This window comes from Ixodes scapularis, unplaced genomic scaffold (genome assembly GCF_016920785.2).
Source record: "Ixodes scapularis isolate PalLabHiFi unplaced genomic scaffold, ASM1692078v2 PGA_scaffold0__279_contigs__length_252992795, whole genome shotgun sequence".
Lineage (NCBI taxonomy): Eukaryota > Metazoa > Arthropoda > Arachnida > Ixodida > Ixodidae > Ixodes > Ixodes scapularis.
The window spans coordinates 64,066,015-64,089,096 of record NW_024609835.1 but is presented as its reverse complement, the minus strand read 5'-3'; the positions used below and the strand labels follow the sequence as shown (position 1 = coordinate 64,089,096).

Below are 23,082 nucleotides of genomic sequence, written 5' to 3'. Positions count from 1 at the left end.
CAATGTTTCTTTCATTTTGGCAGGTCTTGGTTGGTCAACCGCGACACACAGACCTTGTACAAGATACTCGGCGACATCAATCAATATAACGTGGTTGTACGACCTAGAGGAAATCAAACTGAGCCCGATGCAGGTAAGCGACATTCATTCATTAAATAAAATGAAGAATAAACTAACAAGCTGACTATTGCAATTATTATTATTATTTTCTTAATTGTCTGGCATTACAATAAGCCTTTTTGTGCATAGTGTCGTCACAAGCAGCCAATGGTTTCTACTTGATATCTATGTCACCTGGTGTAGTACACAAGCCGGCAACATGAAAATAAAATTAAAAAAAAAATTGTAAGCAGGCCTTTATAGCGCAGTATGGCGCAGTATAGTCAATAATAGCATATTTGACAGGCAAATGAATACTAGCGCCATACTCTTAAAGGTTCTCGAAAGTATATAATGGAAGGTTAATTTTTGTGGTGATGAGGGTCCTTGTTAGGGCTAGATTGCCGTTCTTTCGTTTCGCGTGTTATAAGGCAGTACCTGCATGTGGGATGTCAATTGAGATAGCAAAATTAACCGGACTCACGTTTTATATGTTTAGCTTGAGGTAAATTGTTGCTGTTTGATTCAAAGCACAAATCCTTACCTTCATCGCTCCTTGCAAGAAGACCTCTGACAATGCATGGCTGACCCAGCCCTTGTAGATTAATGGTTACTTTATTACACGCCTAAGCGTTATTTACACAATAATATATGTTGTCTACTGCAGTTGTTTTAAAAGAAGCCTCATGATATGAAATCCGTTAAAAAAATTTTAGTATCTCTTAAAGTTTAAATGAAAACCAGTTCTTTAGCCTTAGTGTGGGATCAAAACAATCATATATCTCACGCGCGGTAGAATCTAGGATAATTATTATGACAAAAAATGTGTTCGCACTTGCAAAATGCTGCATTCAATACATATATGCACACTTAAATCTCGGTTCAACACTACAATAACTTTCTGCGTCTAAGATAATAAAGCAGATTAAACTTCAACAAAATAGAGCGAGAGAAAATAGAAGGCGTAAGTTGTGCAGATGAACGCTACTATATCATGTGACAACTTTTGGTGAGAACGCTGTCAAAGGTATACGCACACGCATTAGTTTCTTTGCGTGAACTTCCCCAGACAGTTTGCTCCAATTTTAGCGAAGGGGGAGAGATGGATTAATTTCGAAGCCCAAGCCACTAGCTCTGCTTACAATAGACTGACTCCAAGACCCAGTATATCGCTGCCATTGATTAGAACGTTTGTATTTGGGTTTATCGCCGATGTATCACGCGCCCAGATCTAGTGCATATAGCTTCGTTACAGCGTCGGAGTGCTCTGATGTTGAAAACCTTCTGCGATTATTAGACGGGTTGTGAAGTCCCTGTAAGTGTAATATTATCAAGCAATTTATAGCCAGGTTGACTTATATATATTTTTTTTAGATTAGCCTATTTCTTAATGTTTAGACGAAGCTGTTATAACTGACAATAATAATAATAATTTTTTTTTTGTTTTCCGTCAAGGTCTGTTGCCAATTACGATGAACATGTTTGTGCGATCTATTTCGGATTTCTCTGACGACACAATGGTGAGTAAAGAAAAGAGCCCTACCACTTTCAAAAACAGTAAGGAAACCTACGGCAGTTTGACTACTATTTCGGTTGCTCGCTAACTGGTACGTGCCACAAAACTAAACAAAATGTCGAAATTGAGTAACAGCTTTAGAATAGGGAAGTAAGCAACCAGTCGATTCCAGTGTAAGACCCGTCCTCCCGTCTAGTTCTCCGGAGAGAACCCAGAGAGCCGCTGACTGGTATATACAGGCCCATACTTCCATATTACTAAGTCCCTGAAACATCATCACCCAAATATGCAAATTACGGAGGCACACTGAACACGATGCTTCACATGCGTAGTGCACACACAACACTTTTGGGGTCAAATCAAATTACAAACCTGGTCCACTTTAGAAGCTTTTTTTTATCAAACTTTTTTGGTTGACTGCAGAGTTTAGCTCTTTTGCGTGTTCGGACACACTAGAGCTGCCTATGATTTAACCTTAGCTGAAGAAGTTCTGAAAAAAAAAAAAAAAAGAAGAAAAAAACGCGTTAGATGTGAGTTTTTGAGTATTTTTATCCCGTGAATCTGAACATCACGTTCGCTTTCCCTGAAGATGTAACTAAACGCGAAAAACAAAGAAAAACCTCATACCAGTTGTTGCGCCATGCCCAGATCTTTCCGCCGCCGAGCGCGTGTCGCTCTCGTGGGCAGCGCAGGCACGAGCACGCGAAGCGTGCACGCCATAACATCACCTCGACAGGCTTGCAATGGCATGTGCTTGCTGCCCGTGCAGAGACATGGCGGTGGCCGGATGCGGCACTGAAAACTATGGTGCCTGGTACGCGTCTCCGACGGGTGTGTTTACCGCGTCCAAAAATGTGGTCCCTCAATTTTCGCCTGATGACGCCATAGAAGTGTCAAGCTGTCGCCGGTCGCGATTTTGGCGGCGTCCCAGCAGCTGTGGTATATGTGACAGACGCCTGTTCTGCTACAGGTCGTTCTCCAGTGTGGCCGTCCAGGGAAGCTTCCGCAGCCAGAAGTTGAAACGCCGTGACGACAGCGACACTCGCGTTAGCTTGTGCTACTCGTAGCTTCCCCTTAAAGTTTCTACAACCAACCGCCAGGATTGTGATGTGCAACAGCATGACACTCCGACTTCTGTGACGTCATTTGTCGCCACTTCGACACAACTTTTGATGTATGGGAAAAATAGGACGCTAAACACACCATTCGAATACGCGCTTCAGACTATATACCGACAACAGTCACGACCTGTTTTACTGATCTTTTTGAAAATAGCAAAAGCTTGCGTGCTTAGCTTTGATAGTCGCTGAAGATACGCAAGAGCGGGAACGCCGAAAACTTTGGGTTTGACGTCACGCTTCGGAAAGGATGGACTTTAGCGAACTTTGGAAACTATTTTCATCAGCCGTTGTGCACTAAATTGAAAAAAAAGTCGATATTTGTGATCCTGAAGGCGAAATGAAGGCGATTGAAGGGCTTTTCCTTGAATACAGAACCGCTTCAGTTTCACTTTAAATCTCATGACAGCCGACGCTAAGCGCTGATCGGACCAATCATAGAGCGTGAAAAGCGCAATACATAGTAATCCTTATACTTCTGAGCCTGTTTTATCATGACGGAACCAATCATGGACTGGGAAGGCCCAGTGACTTGCGTTTCGACGCTGCTTGATTTGTTTCATAAGCTCGAAGCGTCGGCTACGCGCGGCTTAAGGTGGAACGAATTATGGCGGGCCTTGCGATGGCGGCAACTGAACGAGGCCAGCATACTATAAGCTGAATCTCTAATTACCTTGTCCATTGTCGCTGTGGTTGCCATATGTCTTGCGACGTCACCATAAAAACGTGCATGTTATTATATACGAATTAAAAATGGACGCATATTTATAAAATGAAAAATAACCATGTAACTTGGAGCAAGATAAATTGCCGTACGGTAATCAGATATCTCAGAATTTTGGCCGATTATTTATTATGCCTTTTTGAAAGAAAAGTAGACTCAAGTGCTCCTTGTCTTTTCAGATTAAGCATGCAATCTTTCGATATAAATACAAGCACAAGAAAAGCGAATGTTTGACGGCGCCCTTTATTTTCAATGCCTTCGACTGCAGCGAAGCTATTATAGACGCTCGAGCACAACTTGTCAGCAAGACGTCAACTCTATAATCACGAAAAAACATGAAAAAAAGACTCGGGCGTGGCGAGTTTTTAGCAACTTATTATGACTCCGGAGTCAATGAAATTACGGCATTATCCTGTAAGAATCTCCACGGACAAATCGCGAAGGATAAAGCGTGTGCATAATGACCTACACATCGCGTTTCTTAAGTTACCGTTGTTTACAAAATGATTCATTATCTAGAAATGCTTGTGCGGAGAACAAGTTCGTAGGCTTCTTCTGCAGGAGTTCTGGCGACGTCAAAACGCCGTGCTCTAATTGGCTCTGATTGAAGGGTGGTGGGTATGCGTCAAAGCAAGCTGCCTTGGGGTCTACCCACTATCCTTCAATCAGAGCCAATCAGAGCTCGGCGTCTTTCTGACGTCCCCACAACGCCTGTAAAAGAAGCAGACGAACTTGCTCTTCGCACAGAGAAATATCTTAAATGACTCCTTTTCAGCGTAGATTGTATCGGATGTTCAAATTTCCGGAGCTTTAGAATATATAATTGTAAATTTTAATGTTGAGTATACTTGACCTGGCACTGTTACGCGTTCGTGTTGATCAAATTGTTCTTACATTCATCAGGCTGAAGCTGCAGCTCTTATCGTGAGCGTTCAGCGCTTTTTAGCTGCTGAATCTTGCAACGTGAAGCGCACGAACTCATGGCTCTCTTATTTACAGGACTACAAAATGCAGATTACGCTGCGTCGAGAGTGGCGCGATGAGCGTCTGGTCTTTGACATGAAAAGTGGAAAGACGCACATGACTCTGCAAAACGACCAGTTGATTTGGAAACCGGACACTTTTTTTTCCAACGAGATTGAAGGTCATTTCCACGATATCACACAGCCGAATGTTTTGGTTCGCGTGTTCCCTGATGGCAGAATCATGCACAGTCTGAGGTTGGTCTTCTTCATACATTATAAAAGCCGTACCAATAATAAAATAGTCCGCATTCATTGCTCCGCTCAGTCCCGCCCCCTCCCCCCACCTGCCCCTATTTCTCTGAAAGTCCTAGATTTTATTAAACGACTGACGATCTGTTGCCCTAGGGCTGCAACTTGAACCCAATACTTAAGTGTAGTTCTACTTTTCACTAAAACTTTAAAAAAGTATTGGTAGAAACTAATTTATTTACACGTACGTGAAAAAATATTCTGCTGATGACGAACCCGCCAACAAATTCTGTGGTAGCTTTCCTGCCACTCTCTGTGCCTAGTTATATGCGTGGTGTTCAAGAAGTGTTTCCTCTTGGACTGTAACTCCTTTATTCGGTTTCAGAATCGAAAAAAAAGTTACAATCAAATGAACGTGAAATATCTTCTTTCTTGGGTTCACATCACTTTTTTTATATAGTTTGCCAAAACAGCAATGAACGTCTGCCGCCGGGGCACTAGTCTGCATGCCGTCGTAGAAGAATGAGGGTGACTGTTGACGAGGCCAGCGCTGCGTGGAGGAACTGCAGTTACAAGATGTGTTGCCTCACCTATCATATAGCCCAGACCTTACGCCATGAGAGCTCTTGCTGTTTTCCAAAATGAAGGAATATCTGAAGGGTACGCCGACTGCATCCAATGAGAAGGTCAGCAATGCAGTGCGCCTTTGGTGTCGTCGCCATGCAGATACTAGTGCATCGAGGGCAGAAGTGCACCGCCACATGTGGGGTCAACAATAAAAGTCGTGTTCTCCCCGAAAAAGGAGAGTTCATATCTTAATCTGAATTTGTCATCTCTCAAGTCCATCCATGACGGAAAAAAAGGTTACACCTCAGGAGGCAAAGCTTAATGAACAACCCTCGTAGATCGTTAATAAGAGCTCCATTTAGTGTGTCGTGTTCAGTTTTATAAATTATATGTTAAATTATCTTTGTTCATTTTAGGTTAACAATGACGCTGGCTTGCCCCATGGATCTGCGAAATTATCCTTTCGACAGACAGATCTGCTCCGTCGTCTTGGTGAGCTGTAAGTAAACAAATCGCCTTTCATAGTAATGACGTCAATTCAATTGCCAATTCAAACGGGCAGATCACGTTTTATCAGCGTTTTTGCGATACTGACTAAAAGCAAAGCATCCCATGTGTCAGTTAGACGTCTTTAAGATATCTAGCTTACACATGGGATGTTCTGATGATCTCAGTCGACCTCTGACGTTTCTGTTGACTCCAAGCGTGACTCCGAGTAATTAAGACTGATAACCTCACATCATAGGTTTTATCTGGTTAAAGCACTTCGCCTGGGTTTGTTATATTTGCATTTATTATTAATTTTATTACCTCCAGGACCCGGAGGCATTACGAAAGGGAAGAGCAAAAAAAAAAAGAATAGGATATAAAGAATTCTAGTACAAAAATGCAGTGAAAAATTGACCGGTGAAGGATTGACATAAATTAATGATTATTGCAAGCTTGAAATAATCGAGTGATTATATGGACACTAAGGATGCGGGAAGGGGGTTGTGTTCAGATGACATTTTGGGAATAAAAGACTCGATGTAGGCACTAGTGCGACAGAGAAAAACTCCACTTTAAATTGACGGTCAATATGAGGTAGGAAGTAGAAGCTTATTTTTTAGAGCAGGGTAATAGTAATACTTTTTATAAAACTACATAAACGCGATATGTGGCGACACCACAAAAAAGAGGAAGAGACAGGTTAGTGTTTACGGACGGGACACTGGCCGTACCATGATAGTTAACAAATAAATCGCTCACCACAAAGTTGGGCAGCCTCAGGTTAAACACGAGCGTTGATCGACCAGGATACTCACTAGGGTCTTAAATAAAGGTAATTTATTTACACAATTAGCCAGCACAAAATTTAGTACTAAGAATCCGAGCATAGAGTTGGCATAAGCAATTACATGTGATCAGTGTGAGTTTTCCACGACATGTTAAATGTAATCGCGAGGTTTAAACCCCGAAACTGTGTTAAGGAAAAAATATAAAACTTTGAAGTGGAAGAAAAAATTTAAAGCCGTTTACAATTCCCTGTAACGCCGGTTAGAGCGCAACTCTTGAAGAGGAGGATGGAAGCGTACTGAGGGATAGGTGAGTCCTGCTTGGTCCCGCTTGGTCCCATCGTGTAAGTTAGAGATCAAAGCCAACGTCCGTCAAGGCCAGGCCAGATTGTTTGATGCAAAAGAGCACGCACAAAAACAATATACACTTTTTTCTTTGTTCGTTTCTTTTTCTTTTTTAGTTGCGCTGTCTTGACGGCGGAGACGCTGTTGTCGACTGTGGATACTCGAGTGCGTGCCGAGAGGACTTTAACTGGCCAATCGCGTCACAGCGTCCACCGTGCGATGTGTCCTCACGCACATATCTTTATGTATATCTTACACTGTGGTTGAGAGTTATGCACCATAGGTTACATCGTTCTATAACTGCGTTTAAATCAGTCAAAAATAACAAAGTCAGATTCGTTAGTAATTTGCTATAAATAACGCAATCGTCCGAAAAAAAATATATTGCTGTTAATATTGGTTGCACTACTCCCGTTAGAACTTAATTACTAATATAAATCAATTACCTGATGAGTAAAGTCAGCAGACGGAGAACTTTAGTTAGTCAGTTATCATACCCATCTAAAGACTTTTGTTTTAGCAATAATAAAAATGATGTAAAAATAAGATGGATTCTTTTAAGTTTTTGTTCCCATGCCCGTTAGAAGTAGTAAGTAATTTTAAGTGTTTGCACCCTCGTCGATACAAAGTATTACACAGTTTCTTTTAGCAAAAGAAAAACCGAAAACTGAGCACCGCATTCACGTATTCATTGGTAAGCTAAACGTAGTAAAAGACGTATATAATTTTTTCCTCATTTTGATTTATTTCGGGCCGGGTTTGAAAGAGGGGTCAGACCAAAAGCTAAATAGGCTGACGAGCCTTTGGCACCTCACAGTTCATACAAGTGCTTACATACATGAACAGAGCTAAATGCATTCAGCTGAAAGTCACTTCCTCGAACATGGCGCTCGGAATAGTCAAAATGACACAAATATAAAGAGAGAACAAAAATATGCAAAATATATTAATCGAAGAATGATTAAATATATGAACGCAAACAGATAACGCAAAGTGCCAAACAGAATCAAGAACCCAAACCTTATAGGTTATATTTTATTTGAACGAGAGCATTTTCGACAGAAGTCTGTCTGGAGGGGGAGAGGGTAATTTTAAAAAGAAGTAGCTTCAACAAAAACTACAAAAAAATACAACCCAACATTTTAAAACTTGCCCGGGTTCATCAGGGGTGACTTTATTGTGAAGATTATCTGTAACTTTCAACTTATTAGTTGGGACCTGTTTATGTTTCCCGACGTGTACTGCATGTGCCAAGATTCTATGGAAAGGCCTTTTTCTGATAAATGGCTCAGTTTCAGTCATGCCCACGTTTGCAAAGTTGATCATACGGTCGTGGACATCGCATTGTTCCACGACGGCTCTGCGCTTGTGGTCGCGCTAAAGGGTTTCTTCATATACGCAGGCGCCTTTCCCGGAGTGGTGATATCTCACCTTTTTTTCCGCCCAATCGTGTTTTGTTTTCACGTGTTCTTTAGTGCACGAAATCCGGTGTTACTCAGCTTGAGCGCGTAGCCTTCACTAATGCTTAGACTCAATTGAACCCTGCAAGTGACGCACTGAGTGCGCGAGCGCGTCACGCGATGGCCCACTCAGTGCACCAAAAGATGCCCTCAGACTGAGACGTACATGAAGGTACCCTAGGTCAAGCTTGCCCAAGTCGTTCTTGTGTTGTCTGATGCTCTTGGAAGACGTTTTGGAGCGCAGCTCTCAGGCGCACGTTTCCGGGTTGAGCGCCGTCGGCGTAACCGCTCGTTGGATTATGGGACGCTTCCCATAATGACCTCACACGTGACGTCACGTGTGAGTCGCGAGGGTTACCCTCGTGAGGGTTACGAGTGTTACGCTCACGAGGGTCATGAGGGTAACCCTCGTGACCCTCGTGCTCGTAACCCTCGTAACCCTCACGAGCTAAATTTTCGGCGAAATTTAGCGGAAAAATTTCCACGCCAAATTTAGGGGAGAAATTTTACCCTCGTGACGTCACGCGTAACGCCACTCAACCCGGTAAAATATTTCCACTAAATTTAGCAGGGAAATTTTCTCGCTAAATATAGCAGGGAAACTTTTCCGCTAAATTACGTAGGAAAATTTCCCCGCTAAATTTAGCGGAAATATTTCCCGGCAATTTTACCCTCGTGACGTCACACGTTACTTCACGTGAATCCGTATGACATTAGGAAAAATTGAGTGGAACAAGCTTTTCCGCTAAATTTAGCTTAAACTTTTTCCCGCTATATTTAGCAGGGAAATTGACATTACGGGACCTCAACACCAATTCAGCTTCCCCTCTCCATTTAGCAAAAAAAGCTTCCACTCAGTTGAGCGGGAAAACGTTGGTAAATTTCCGCCTAATTTTAGCGGGAAATTTAGCGAAAGTTTTCCGCTAAATGGGAGGGGAGCAGGAGAGTGGGAGGATAGGTTCCGGGAGGGGGAGCAGCAGTAACCCACCCTCCCCTCCGTACCCTCCACTCCTCCTGCTAAAGGATTGCGTTCTAATTCTGCATTTCATAAAATTGTTATTGTCTTTCATTTTTTTTTCACCTCGTCGATGTAAGTAGCGCGATGTAAGTAGCGGGGCACATTGCATATGGGATCTTGTAGACCATGTAAGTAGCGGGGCAATCGCCCCCCCAAAAGCCCAAGCACAGGGCGTGCACGCCCTGTGCTCTGGTTCATAGGGAGGCGACTTTTGGCCAGACAGAGGAGAAAACACGAGACAAGCACTGAACAAGAGACTGATTGCGGTATCGGTGGCCCAGTGAGCTAGCGCACACCAGCTTGGAGCACGTGAAGCGAAAGCTCGCGCTGCAGAACCCAGGAGCCTGGGCGCAATCTCCACCCCTGCCCGTTTCGATCTGGATGGGCGTCGTACCGGCGCGCGGTCGTGTATCACTACTTCGTGATGCACATCAAAGACCCCAGGCTAGCGTTTCTACTGTACTGGCTAAATTTCTCATCTACAGCTGTGAGACTCGACGCCCGTTGAGGCAGACCAAATTCTAGGCTGTATAAACATATACACAACCCAATTTTAGCCCCCAACTGATTCTATCGAAACGAAAAAAAACATACACATTCTGCTGCTGCTGTTCGTCAAAGTCACTGTCGGCTGGATCACACACGAGGATCCGTTTTGTGTTATGCAGCACGTCTCCATCATTCCTCGGGCCAGCCGGCAGTGACTTCGACGAGCAGCGAGATCAGCTTTTTGAATCTTGGATAAGTCGGGCGGTTTCTAGTAGGGTGAAAGAAGAAGCCCCAGTGCCACAGAGGGGCATGCTTGCAGGAGCACCAGCAGCATCATGTGTACTTTTTTGTCTCAATAGAATCAGTTGGTAGTTCAGCGCCTGTCCTGTGTTTCTCCTCGATTTGTCCTTGTCCCAGTACCGCTGTAAGTTAGGATGAACTCTCACCAACTCTTACCGATTCGTCCCATTGTCCATTTTGCTAGGCGATTTTTGGGTCGCGCTATGAATCGTCCAAATGTGAACACAGGTGTGTGAAACAGTTGGTCTTTCTTTTTAGCACACGCGCCAGCGCTTCGCTTGTTTTCTTGACCTAGGGGACGCTGATGCGCGTGATGGACTTAAGCTGCGTGCGTTGCTATGGCCTTTTGTTTTGGCACGTGCGACGTTTGCGACGGGCGATCCGCCCAACAAAGCTATTGTTACTGCCATTTTTCTTGAGATCAGTGACGATGGTGTGAATCTATTCTCTTCTATCAGTCTCTGATGAGCAGATAGTCATCGCCCTAAATAAAAGTGTTAAGACCCCTGACGCTTTCTGACTCATTTGATGGTTCGAGTCAAACTGAAGGTAGCTCCCGGTGTGCGTTGGTTTCCTATGCGTAGTAAAATTCCATTTTTTCCTTGTGTTTTCACCAACGCGCTGAGAAATGGCACGGTGTCATGCCTCTCACATTCGACGGTGAAATTAATTGCCGTCTAGACAGAGTTGTGGTGGGCCAAGAAGCCGTTGACTTCAGATTTTTTCAAGTAGTACCTGTAGTCAAACAGCCCCTATCTCCGACTGATCTTTAGAAATGGACCTGCACAAGGCTTTAACGTCCTCCAAATAATCTACAAGCAAAACGTTCCCTTACGATCTATTGTAGACTTCTCGACCTCGCCACTTCGCTCGCTCTCCAAGTACCTGTACCAGGCTAGGACTCCCCTCATGGGAAATACGTGGACCTATGTGCGAGACACCGGGCACTTACTTGAGAGTGCATATTAAATAAGGTCCAACGACAGTGACTGCATGGTGTCCTTTGACGTTAGGTCACTTTTTACAAGCGTTCCAGTTCCGTTGGCAGTCGCCCCAGCCAAAGAGGTCTTCGAAAAAGACGAAAACTTGGGTTCAAGGACCCGCCTCAATGTGGATGAACTGCGTAGCAGAACGAGTGTTTTCTCGGCAGTATATATTTTTGTTTTGAATTTAACTGTTCAAGCAAGTCAGCGGAACTGCAATAAGTGCATCTATCTCTTTCACGACGGCAAACCTTACAATAGGCGCAATCGAGCAGAGAGCGCAATAATATTTCACCAGCAGCACCAAATGTTCTTGTTTTATGTAAATGACTGTTTCTGTATTTTAAAGAAAGGGAAATTAACAATTTTTCGGCCTACCTCAGTTCCATCGAGCCGGCCATTTAGTTTATTGTCAAATGCGAGGAGGATGACAACTTGCCCTTGCTTGGTAAATAAAGTTGGTAAAAAATCAAAGGGAAAAACTGAAGTTTATTGCGTATAGGAAATCAACACATACTGGGCGCTATGTTCACTTCGACTCCAACCATCCAAAGGGTCAGAAGGCGTCCGTGGTCTCAGCACTTCTATCCAGGGCAACGACCATCTGCTTATTAGAGATCAGTAGAAGGAAAGAGATGCGGACCATCAGTAAAAGTAAGTTCCTTGGTTGAATAGATGATGACTGCCCAGCGGTGTCTTGCGGGGACAATCGTTTGATGAGCTTTTTTCGGCGGGTGATCAGAAGAGTGCGACGAATGCGGGAGGACTTCGTCTAAACCGTTTATTTAGACGTCACGAGCTATTGTACACAGTATATACAAAGCAAAGAAAATTCGCCGTCCTCCAAATCAGTCCAAGTCCAATCCAGAAAGGGGCCTCTCTCTCCCCAGTCACGGGCCTTTGAAGGCGCTGACCCCCTCACTCTCGGGCGAGGTTCAACCACTCATGTCAAAGTTTTGCTGAAGCCACGTGATATACACCGTCCAATAGTTGGCAAAGGCGTCGATACACATTCTTTAACTTGCCAACGGACTACAGAGCCAGTGACAAAAGCGCCCAGTGCGCATACGCTATTGGCCCTCCCCTTCCCCCCCCCCCCCCCATCTACATTCCCACAACGCTTTCTCTCTCTCTCCAACGGACTACAGCCGACAGCTCCGTAACTTCGTCCGTGCATTCCGTTGCAGACACAGCGGCACCTTTCCGGAACCCCAAGGTTGAAACCCAAGAAGCCCCGTAGTATCCGCAAGCCTTCAGATTCAAAAGAAAAACAAAATCCCTTCCCGAGGGGTCATCCCGGTGGGGGAGACACGGGAAGACGCTGTCCAGGGAGGGGGGGGGGGGGGGGGGGGGGGGGAGCCGCGTCGGCGGAAAGGCCCACGCGGTCCCTCGTTAGGAAAACAAAACTACACAAAACGACTGTGTGTGTGTGGGGGGGGGGGGGGGGCATCATACACCCCGCCAGACAAGAGGACCGTCGCCCGGCCGACCGAGAAACCAGCCGTTTTTACCAGAACCCTTACACCATTGTTGCTGATCTCAAGAAAAATGGCAGTAGCAAGCGCTTTTTTGAGCGCCTCACGTGTCGCAAAGGCGTACGTGCCAAAACAAAACAGCTATCACAACACACGCAGCCTCAGCCGATTGCGCGCATCTGCATTTTCAACGTAAAAAGAACCAGAGAAGCTCTTGCGTGAAGTGCTGAGAAAAGGAGGACTCCAAGTGGCCCACAAGCCTGCATCCACATTGGGACGACACATTGCGCGGCCAAAAATTGCCTCCCTAGAAAGAGAGAGAGAGTGCACAGGGCGTGGTCTGCAAGATCCCACGTGCAAAGTGCTTCGATATTTAGATTAGCGATCGAGCAAGATTTTTATTTCCCTCACAACATTTGTTACCTAAAATTTAAAACCAATCTGGTAGGCAATCGCCCCCGGCTCCCCTGTCCCGACGCCACTGGTCTGCGCGTGGGGTTTAGTATTCCTTACAGGATCAAAGAAGACTTTTTTTTTTTATGTAGTTCACTGAGGTTTCCTTTTGCTTTTAAAGCTGAAAGAGTGAGACCCATAGATGACGCATATTGATATAAAAAAATGTATTTGCAAATTTTTACTCTCTGCCTACTCACTATGGCTGGCTACTTACTCCTTTTGCCTGAGTTCCACAAGCGCTACAAACAGAATCAGCCGACCCCGACAGGCATCAAGCCCGAGCATCTTGCACTCAAGAGTATCTTTGGCAGGCCTGCAATCACTCGTGATTGCTTCACGAGCGTCGAAAGACTGAAAGTCTGTCAAAGATGCCTTCGCGCGTCTGCTGCACGTATTTGAGCCTGTCGGTGTCGGTTGTTTCTGTTTGTCGCTCTAGTGGGACTCGGGCATTATCCCCGAGTCACACTAGAGCGACAAACATAAAAAAGGCAGGCTTCCAATCACTGAGGCTCGCTTCGCAAGCACCGAAGGACCACAATACTGCCAACGATACCTTATCTAGCATGCTGCCCGTGTTTGAGGATTGCCGGTGGCGGTTGTTTTTGTTTGTTGCTCTAGGGCGTCTCGGATTTTAAGATTCTAAAGCAAAAAGAGCCCGACAACTTTCCCTTTCGGTGTATTCACAACAAGGCAACGTCGAGTACGGCGTTTTGAGTATTCCGGCATTTAATCACTTGTACTAATCTTTTTCAGTGTCAAGTCTACCATTGAATTAATGCCTTAATGAACGTTACCCATTCCCTCTGAAAGACACAAAAGGGCGTACAATTTACAAACACCCATAAAATCGGTTATGGATGAAGCCTGTCGAAGTGACATTCTATTTCAGCAGAGCGCATTAATTCAGACACCCATGCTTGACCTACTTCGAAAGGGCATCTGGTATTCTTAATGGGATATAGCATGCACCATAATAATTATTTTACAAAATGCTCATCGATTTGTAAGGAATTACAGATTGAGTCACGAAAGAAAGGTATACACTTTTGATGAGCTTAATGACCAATTACCTATTTTCACCATCCATTAATTAATTTTTACAGACGCACATACCACGGAAGATATCATATACAAGTGGAGTGAAGACAACCCGCTGCAAGTTGCCAGAAATTTGCACATTAGAAAATTTAATTTGGTCGGTTTCTCCAACACTACGTGCCGTTCCCGAACCAGAACAGGTGAGAACCAAATGTGCTGTCATCAGTAAGTATTAGCATTATTAAGCATTAGTATCATTAGTAAGCACTAGTACTTTCGTCGATGTCCATAATGTTTTTTCAACAATACAAAAAAGTTACATCCTTATGTAGAGAACTTGGGCTAGTATAGAATGCAATGCTTTGTTTGATGACGATAACCCTTCAATTAAGCGTAAAGTTAAAATGAGAATGTAGATTTTGATGCGCTACGATTGCATTGCACTTGCTTTTTAGATTAGAGATTTGTTTCTGCTTGAGGGCGCACTAGCAAAAATATTTCCTCCTTCGTGAACCCATTTTTTATTAATATTTATTCTTGTATTTTCTCGTTGAGCTCACGGGTCTAGAAGAAAACTCTCGCTAAAAGCAGAAAACACCGCCTTCTCTTTGAGAGACAGAAGGGGAATGAAGAGGTGGTTTCGATAATTGTCGCGTGTATTAACATTTTTACCGTAACTAAAACATCAAACGTTAAATTTTCCATTCTAGAGGTAAATCAAGCCAAAGTGTAAATTAAATACCTTTTTTTTTATTTCTCGCCATATGAAACATTTAGGGAGGGTATTTTAGGCGCTCCTCATTGCTTTCAGATCTTCGAACAAAAATACACAATAAGGCAACTATTTTTCTTATTTTATTTTTACGATACTCTTAGGACTACTAAACATTCAAAATATGATCATCCTTTGTTTATTTGTTTTTGTTATCCTTTGGGTTTGTTCTAAGGTGAACAAAATGTTTTGATATAAGCAGTTGAGGTGCAACATAAATAAAGTTTGAACTCCATGGAGCGATTATTCAGCCTAGCACCGTCGAACTTCGCCTGGCGGCGCGTTCGCGTTGTGCGCGGCGCAACAGCCAATCTTCTGACGCCAAGCGCACGAACGCCGCCGGGCGAAATATGTCACTTTTTGCGCTCCAAGGAGTTCAGCCTTAATATTAATAGTCGGAAATAACAAAAAAATTAACGCCTTGCTTTTTTTAAAGGCCAAAGTCCTATATGTCTGATTACGCGAAAAGGCGTTGTCCCCGAAAATGCCTATAAAATACGGCATCAAGCACGCGCTGCTCAAGGTCAAAGCGGACGCGCCTCATAAATAAAACACAAAGAAAAGCACAGCAACGCAGATGCCTCGTCACAGAAGCAATGATGCAGGCGGGGGCGCCGCGCCTTCGCAGTGGGGAAGCATGATGTCACCGTCGGACTATAATGCTTTCGGATTCCTACACGTAAGCAGTCTTAACTGTCTTCGGCGTGTTTTTCACCTTTTTTTCCGCTCGACGTTATTTTGTGAGGCTCAGTCGAAGGCACGCGTGTAGCTTTAACATTTAAAAAAGCACAACGTCTTCGTTAATTTTCCGCCTTTCCTCAACCCATCCGCCGGGTGGACGTGGTAATTTGGTGCATTCATGACACATAATGACATTTCTTGCATTAACATAAATGCAAAATTACGATCTTGGCCGACATCTCGAAAGAGGACAAGGAGCTCTAATTTGTTTATATTCATAAAGTTATGCCCACACTCTGTCTTGTGATTAGAACAAGATTTTTCCTCTAAAGGGCAATGTTCAGATCACGGATGTGGAATCCCTTGACAATTACCGAAGACCTGCTATAAAAGAAGTATGATGTATTCAGGGGCTTAATTTTAATGCGAATTGATTTTTTTAACTAGGGTGTGAGAGACGAGCTTTATCTTCACCATACATTTATCGGGCTCGCCGAACATTAGTTGAGGAGATAATCATGACGAATTACCTATAATTCCTTAATTAGCTTCTATAATTTTTGTTTTGTTTTAGGTATTATATTGGAATTGCCCTATTGAGAGACGTCTATTACTATTACAGGCCAGACCGATAGAAGTCAGTAGCAGATTGGTAATTCCTCTTATGATATGAATCGACCAAATTTCGAGCTTTTTCGCCCGTTTTAAGCATTTCGCTGAAAAAAGAGCGTAGCAAGCCATGCCCGCAATGACGCCGGAAAGGGTAACCTCGTCGTTTAAATCATGACGTCACTCTCTCGGCAGCTTGACCTGGGTAGTTGCAACGACGACACAAGTCACGACGTAGCAAGAACGACTACGTTACTTTTCCAAGCGTCATTGTTGGATTGGCTTAATTCCGCTTGATGCGTTTTTCTTTTTTCTTTTTTTTTGGAAAAAATTTTTTTGAATTGGAAAAAAAATTGCCTGAATATTAATAACGAAGAACTAATTTTTCGCAGAATCTTTCAATTGGTGTGGCCTTTCATAGTAATTTTCGTCAATACTGCAATGCCTATCTGACGCAGAAAAGCGAATAATATAACAGTTAATTAACCAACTAGTCAATTATACAAAGATATCATAACGAATATCTCCTCACCTAATGTATGCCGAGACTGATGAATATAAGGTGTCTAAAGAAATACAGGTTTTTTTAACTGCCAAATAAACGCTCATTCTTTGCCCAAACGTAACGCTCGTCGTCGGAGCCAAATGCCAAAGTATCAGCACTGCCTTTGTTTTATTCAAAAGATATGCGATTTTCTTACATTTTCAGTGCGAAAATGGCGGCCGACAGAACTTTCGAATACATGGAGCTCTATGGCGCCAGTCACTGAAAACGGGAGAAAATGGGCCCCATTTTTCGATTGAAATTTTCAGAAAACGTAACTTTTGCAAAAGATAACGGTAATTGCTGAAACTTTGCCATATGGTGCGAACCGCTAGCTTAACATTTTGGCGGAGAACGAGGGTTCGGCTGTGCGTAGTTTGTTTTTGCGAGGAAAAAACAGAACACATTTTGGGACACGCTGGAAATGGTCAAAACAGTAGTCATCTGACTCCCGCCTCGTTTGTTTTACATCTGTTCCAATTGAAATCAAAAGCCCTGTATATTTTTTCTTTACACAAGTCAACATGTTCTATCAGCACACCGGTATTTTCTGTAAAGCGCATCAACGAACAAAACAAAAATCCCGTCGGACACGGAAGGCATTCAAATTTAAAAGGTTTATTTCGTCTCCTGCGCGTGAACGTCCTGCTTCTTGCTCAGCGTTAAGCTCAACCCTCTGCCACCCGACCGAGCCTTGATAACTCCTTTCTGGAAAACCTTTTTCGTGTCGGCTTTCAAATGTAGGCACTTGTGGCTTACATTGTTGTCGCTTCTATGGATGAGGAAGGCCTCAACAGCTTCCCGGCACAGCTTTTTGGGGTGCCTTTTGATAGCCTCAGCCTTGCTATTCGGTTGTTCCCAGCCCTCGCATCCATTTGCCGTGCGTTCTCCTGCCTCTATTCGTTGACGTTTTTGTTAGGCGAATTATAATAAGCTATACTGTATAAAAAAAATAATAACCAATACCTTTCAGCAAAAAAAAAAAAATCTCTTTCGATAAGCTTTTAAGCTGAGCAAGCCCTGCGCGATGTCGACTTACGGACGGCCAAAAAATGTACGCAACTCAGTTCAGAGTCTTCCCTTAGTTATTTCTTTACTCGAATGTCGGCATCAATAATTACTCTAAAACAGCAATCGCGTGTATTTTAGCATACAACGCACAATGAAATAAAATACTCTATTCTAGGGAGCCCAGCGAGTGACGCTCAACAACTCAACAATGCTGCTGAGGCTTTTTCATTAAGCACTTGAAACAATATGCATGGCGTCCCAGTTTAGGCCGTATTCCAACGGCAAGTTTATTTTTGAACTTCGTCTTCCGCTAAGCTCCCTTGGTTTATCGCGCCTAATGGCTTTTCGTGTACTCTGTAATAAAGACACACTTTTAGAGTGTAGGCTGGGGCCAAAATGAGACAAACCTCCAATGAATGCACATCGCTTTTACATATTTTGCTTTTAACCTCTTATCAATGATCAAGAATACAACATGACATGCACTTGGTCTGGTGTTCACATCAATCAAATGCTTGTAGCAAATTAGCCTTATTTTTATTGATCGAGATATTCTATTTAACTGTGGTTTAAGTACGGTCATCGACAATAAAATACAAACAGCGGAGCGCGTGCCGTCCTCAGAGAGGCACTCTAGACCCCGGCAAGATTTGAGCTCACTTCCAGAAGATTGCGAGCCCAGTGCTTTGCTGACTGAGCTATGCAGTGTCGGTGGTACGGACCACACAAAAGCGACAGAGTTGTGTGGTCCGTACGACAGAAAGGTTGTGACAGAAAGGTTGTGAAAGCTTGCGCTTTCACAACCTTTCCTGTCATGCAGCACCTTCTCACGGCCTGTCAGGAATGACAGCAGATGTTCGGTAGGCAGTGCCGTTCACACGCTCTCCCTTCTTCCCTAGAAGGCCTATCGCACATTTTGTGCTTACCAGTCTTCGTCACCGTGATCAATGTTGCATAACTTGTTTCTGGCTCGCCACATATAATTGTAAAGGTCCTAGGCTTGAGCCAAAATTGAAGCCTAAATCTGGCTCTGGTTTGTGAATTTAGTCCGAGACATGCCAGGCGACAGTCAAACTACCAGCCGTGAAGCCGAACTTTTGACACTTGTTAGGATAATTAGGCTCCAAATACCGAGACTCTGGCCAAAGAAGATCAAGTTGGGCTCTTCCTTCGCTTCGTCGGACTTCTTAGGGCCCTAAATTATAAGACAAATGCCAAACTTCGGCCAAAATTGATGTGCTACCTGGGACCGTTTTTGCCATATATTTTATATATATTATCAAAATACTTTTGGTAATATATACGATTCATGAGAGAGCTATTAACCGGGGTGATAACTGTGACTGTGTACCTGATCGATTAAGCTACTGACAAGTCGATTAATGCTTTAATCGTGATTAAATTTTTAACCGGTTAATTTCTTGAAATTTGACACACACACGCACATAAAAGAAGAAATTCAACGCTTTCCTCTTAAATACGTGGATAAGAATACCCATATGAAGGTAAACATTTGGTGAAAATTTGACCTATAGTAGACTGTAGCGGCGAGATTTTTAACTGCAAACAAATGGAGAAGGTTCTACGGGTCCCAGTCATTTCAACGCCGTGCGAGTGTCCGTTAAGCGCAGTAGAGACTATTGTGAGCAATCAAGGGAGTTCTCTCTTGCCGGAGAATGTTAGAGGCAAAGAGATTCTCTTCGACTCTGCGGCTGAAGTAGTAAAATAATTGGTGAGCTTTAAATCAACACATGAAGGGTTGATTTAAGATATGAAATTGCAGGTTGCGCCGTTCATCACGTAATTAACAAAACCAAATTACTTTAAAACTTTGTTATGCATGGGAATGAACGTGACCGATTAATCAAGTATTTATTCGATTAAAAAGTTTCGATTAAATCTGTTAACAATTTTAATTGACGCCCAGCCCTACGTACTGTAAATACCACCTCTGTCCTGAATTTTTTCCAACAATGTTGAACGTTTGAGTGTAATATGTTTTCTTGTATGCCCAAAGTCACTGGTGAGGGTTGTTCTGTGCGAGAATTATCTCTTTTTTTATTTTTGTATGTCGTTTCCAATGAAGGTTTTATTTCACTGAATAACGGCAGTCCTGTCAAATGTGTTTAGAGACACAACGTGGCAACGTGGCTCGAATTAACGTTGTATTAGGAGAACATTAAAGAAACGACACCTACGAAAAAAAATATAAAAGAGCTTTCGAGATTACTATTGTGTTTGTGGAGAATAACATAGAGGACGAAAACCGGGCGACACGTTCTTCCACCTGGTAGCATGCATCTCGTTTCCAATGAAGGATTTATTTCACTGCTGCCAGTTGGAGAAACATGTCGTCCGGTTCTCCACAAACACGGTAACTTAACCAGCACGCTCCATTTCCACGAGGGATTACTATTTTTTGACAATGTAAAAAAATGGAAATTTATAATTGGCTTTTTTTGTCATGCTTTTGACACGTGTTTATGGATACCCATAGGCATAATAAAAATAATAAGTGAGATAACTTCCCCATTGACTCGCTAGCTTCTTTAAAACCACCAAGATGACCGCGTAGAAATGTCCACCAACGTAGTGTAAAACTTGATGGGTAAAGTCTGAAAATCGCATCGTTTTTTTCAGGATCGTATTCTTGCCTCAGGGCCGACTTTGCATACGAAAGAGTACCGCACACCACGATGATTAAGGTCTTCATACCCTGCGCGATGCTCGTGCTGCTGTCCTGGATACCGTTGTGGCTCAATCCGAAGGCCACCTTGCTTCGGTTCCTTGTTCCGCTGCTGGTACTGCTTGCAATGGCAAACGCTGTCAACACGCTCAACCAGCACCACATTCCTCAGACCGGATACGTGAAGAGTGTCGATGTATGGACCGGAACCTGTCTGACCTTTGTGTTCGCCATGCTTCTGGAAGTCACCACTGTCGACTACGTGCTGAGGGTTTATCGCAAGGACCAAGATAATTCACCATTGAACACTGGTGATGAGCTGGCTGTATCCCATACACTCGAGATCGTAAGTTCTAGGTCTTTCATTTGACTCTTAGGTAATGCTGGAGCAACTATTGCTAGGGCTTGTTAACATGAGATCCTTCCGTGTTGAGTCTCGTTACTGGTAATGCTTTTTTAAAGCAATAATGGGCATCCAGATATGATGCATTTAAGAATGACTATTACACGAATATATGTATTCAAAACTTTAAATCTAATTGCGGGAGATATTTAGCAGGTGGCTTCGGTGGGCCCTTTAAATATACAAGGTGCGACACTATGATCTGGCCCAACAGGACACCACCAGGAACAATGAAAATCGTAAGAGCGATAAGCCGTTGGGAGTAAGAATATAACAAAATTCTGCCAACTCATGCAGAGGGAGTGTAGAACTGACAAGCTGGGCATCTGCCGTGAACATGAAATGTATGTGTAACTTTGAGCAAAAAAATGTATATATATTGTTGTGCGGCTTTTCGAGATGCTGCCCCAGCTCAAATCCACGGCTCGACAAGACATTCCGTGTATAACGGTGTATAAAGTTGACACAGGATGTGTGGATACTTAATAAATGTTTCAACCTCCCGGAGCGTGTACACGGATTCGCGCTGTCCTTTATAGTTTCGCTCCGAACGGTTTATGGCAATAGGGCACACCATGGGCGAGATTTCTAGCGCTTCTGCCGTCTTGGTTTTTGTGCTGATTCCCTGTAACGCACACCATTCCTCCTACTGCAAATTGCAGTAAATTACTAAACGACAGTTGCGAGGAAACAAATAAAACGATCGGACATTGTTGCGATTATATAAGGGGATTCAGCAGGTACATGTTAATTTGTGTCTTACATACATATTTTTCTGCTGTTTGAACGGGGTAATCACAAAATTAATAAGAGCACACGTTCTTTAGGATGATTGAAAAACTAAAACTCCCGACATCTGACACACAAGACTTATAGTAGGATGATACACCGTAGTTCGTGACAATCTTCAGTTGCTTGGCTTCGCACCCGTTGACAAGGCTTTTTACCACACTAAAGTTTTTTTTTTTTAATTAATATTGTACCGCCACATGTGTGGAACTTAAATTTTCCTCACTGTGTGCAAAAGAAGTTTCGTGGAGTTTTTTTTTTTCTTGGCCTCTTCGCAGTCGAGTGAGATGTCAAGGCGTGGGGAAGTGGACATTATACCCATTGACCAGGCTTTCACTAAAGTAGTTTTCGTACACTATGCCAAATTTAAGCAAAATAGTTGAATAAATAACAAGTTGTGATTAATGAATTAATTTATTACGCATACATACACGGCGTTTCTCAGAGTGTCTCGTGCACTTCGAGCGCCAAGCTGTTTCAAATATAACCATTTCAACACTGAAAAAAAAAAAAAAGCGGCGCGATGTTTAGACCACAAAGCGATATTTCACAGTAGATCAGAAAAATCCATTACAAAGTTCAGACACTGAACCAGGCCAGCCCGTAAATGTTCTTGCAGCAGATATAAAAGATCGAGCGTTGGTCACTTTGGGGAGCTCGAAATGGAAAAGAACGTTTCTCCCGCAGGCTGACGGCAAGACCGATGCTTCGGCGGCACCTACTCACCGGTCAACATTCTCCAACTGGCTGAGGAGACGAAGGTCCGCCGTCGAGTGGATCGACCTGGTCTCTCGAGCAATTTTCCCAGCTGCATTCGTTCTGTTCGTGATCATCTACCGCTGCTGTTACACATCGCACGAGTAATGCCATGCTATAAGTTTGCTTACTTACAACATATATGACTCGACCTTGTCGACCTCGAGCATTTTTGTGTTCTTCCGACAAGCTGTCTTGCACTTGATTTGTTGAGTTTTACCACTACTATGTCCCCTGTTTGGCCTTTGTGGTTCGGCGTGTATTTTTAATGTGAGCTGGGTTTTGTGTTGATGAGCTCTTTTGGTTTATAAACAATGTTTCCGGTAGTGTATTCTTGGGTCTATGCATGCAATATACTGAATATATTTATAAACTTTCGTAGTTTGGAACGTGCATTTTTACTAATTTTTCCTGAAAAAGGGACATTAATTAAATATCTAAAGTTATAGCGACTCCTAAACAAACGTTTGTGCAAGAATCCTTTCTGCTTATTTTCACTCCCAGAGACGATTTTCTACCTGTTAGAATAAGAAGTCAAAATACGTATTTCTTGTACTAAAATGTCACACCAACCATGCAAGGTATACAAGCCACTGGAATTATTGGTTACCTTCGATAAAACATCATTTGAGGATTGTTTAACAGAATTATGACTTGTCCTCGCTCTAAGAAATCACTTCGCGTCTTCTTACCCAAAAAACACTCGAAGAGCCAATCTCTGAGATCTACAAAATCGGCACAGCGAACGATAAGCT

General features: G+C 43.2%; 1 protein-coding gene across 1 annotated transcript in view; it reads left to right on the top strand.

Moving 5' to 3' along the window:
- The window catches only part of LOC8039511 (glutamate-gated chloride channel), a 28,165-nt gene extending 5,507 nt beyond the window's left edge, over positions 1–22,658 (top strand). The window contains exons 3-9 of the mRNA XM_002413463.3: positions 24–133; positions 1,555–1,619; positions 4,457–4,677; positions 5,655–5,737; positions 14,142–14,276; positions 20,334–20,725; positions 22,259–22,658. Of these exons, the coding sequence (XP_002413508.3) occupies positions 24–133; positions 1,555–1,619; positions 4,457–4,677; positions 5,655–5,737; positions 14,142–14,276; positions 20,334–20,725; positions 22,259–22,435 (1,183 nt within the window). The 3' untranslated portion in view covers positions 22,436–22,658. The remainder of the gene's footprint in view (positions 1–23; positions 134–1,554; positions 1,620–4,456; positions 4,678–5,654; positions 5,738–14,141; positions 14,277–20,333; positions 20,726–22,258) is intronic.
- The last annotated feature ends 424 nt before the right edge of the window (positions 22,659–23,082 follow it).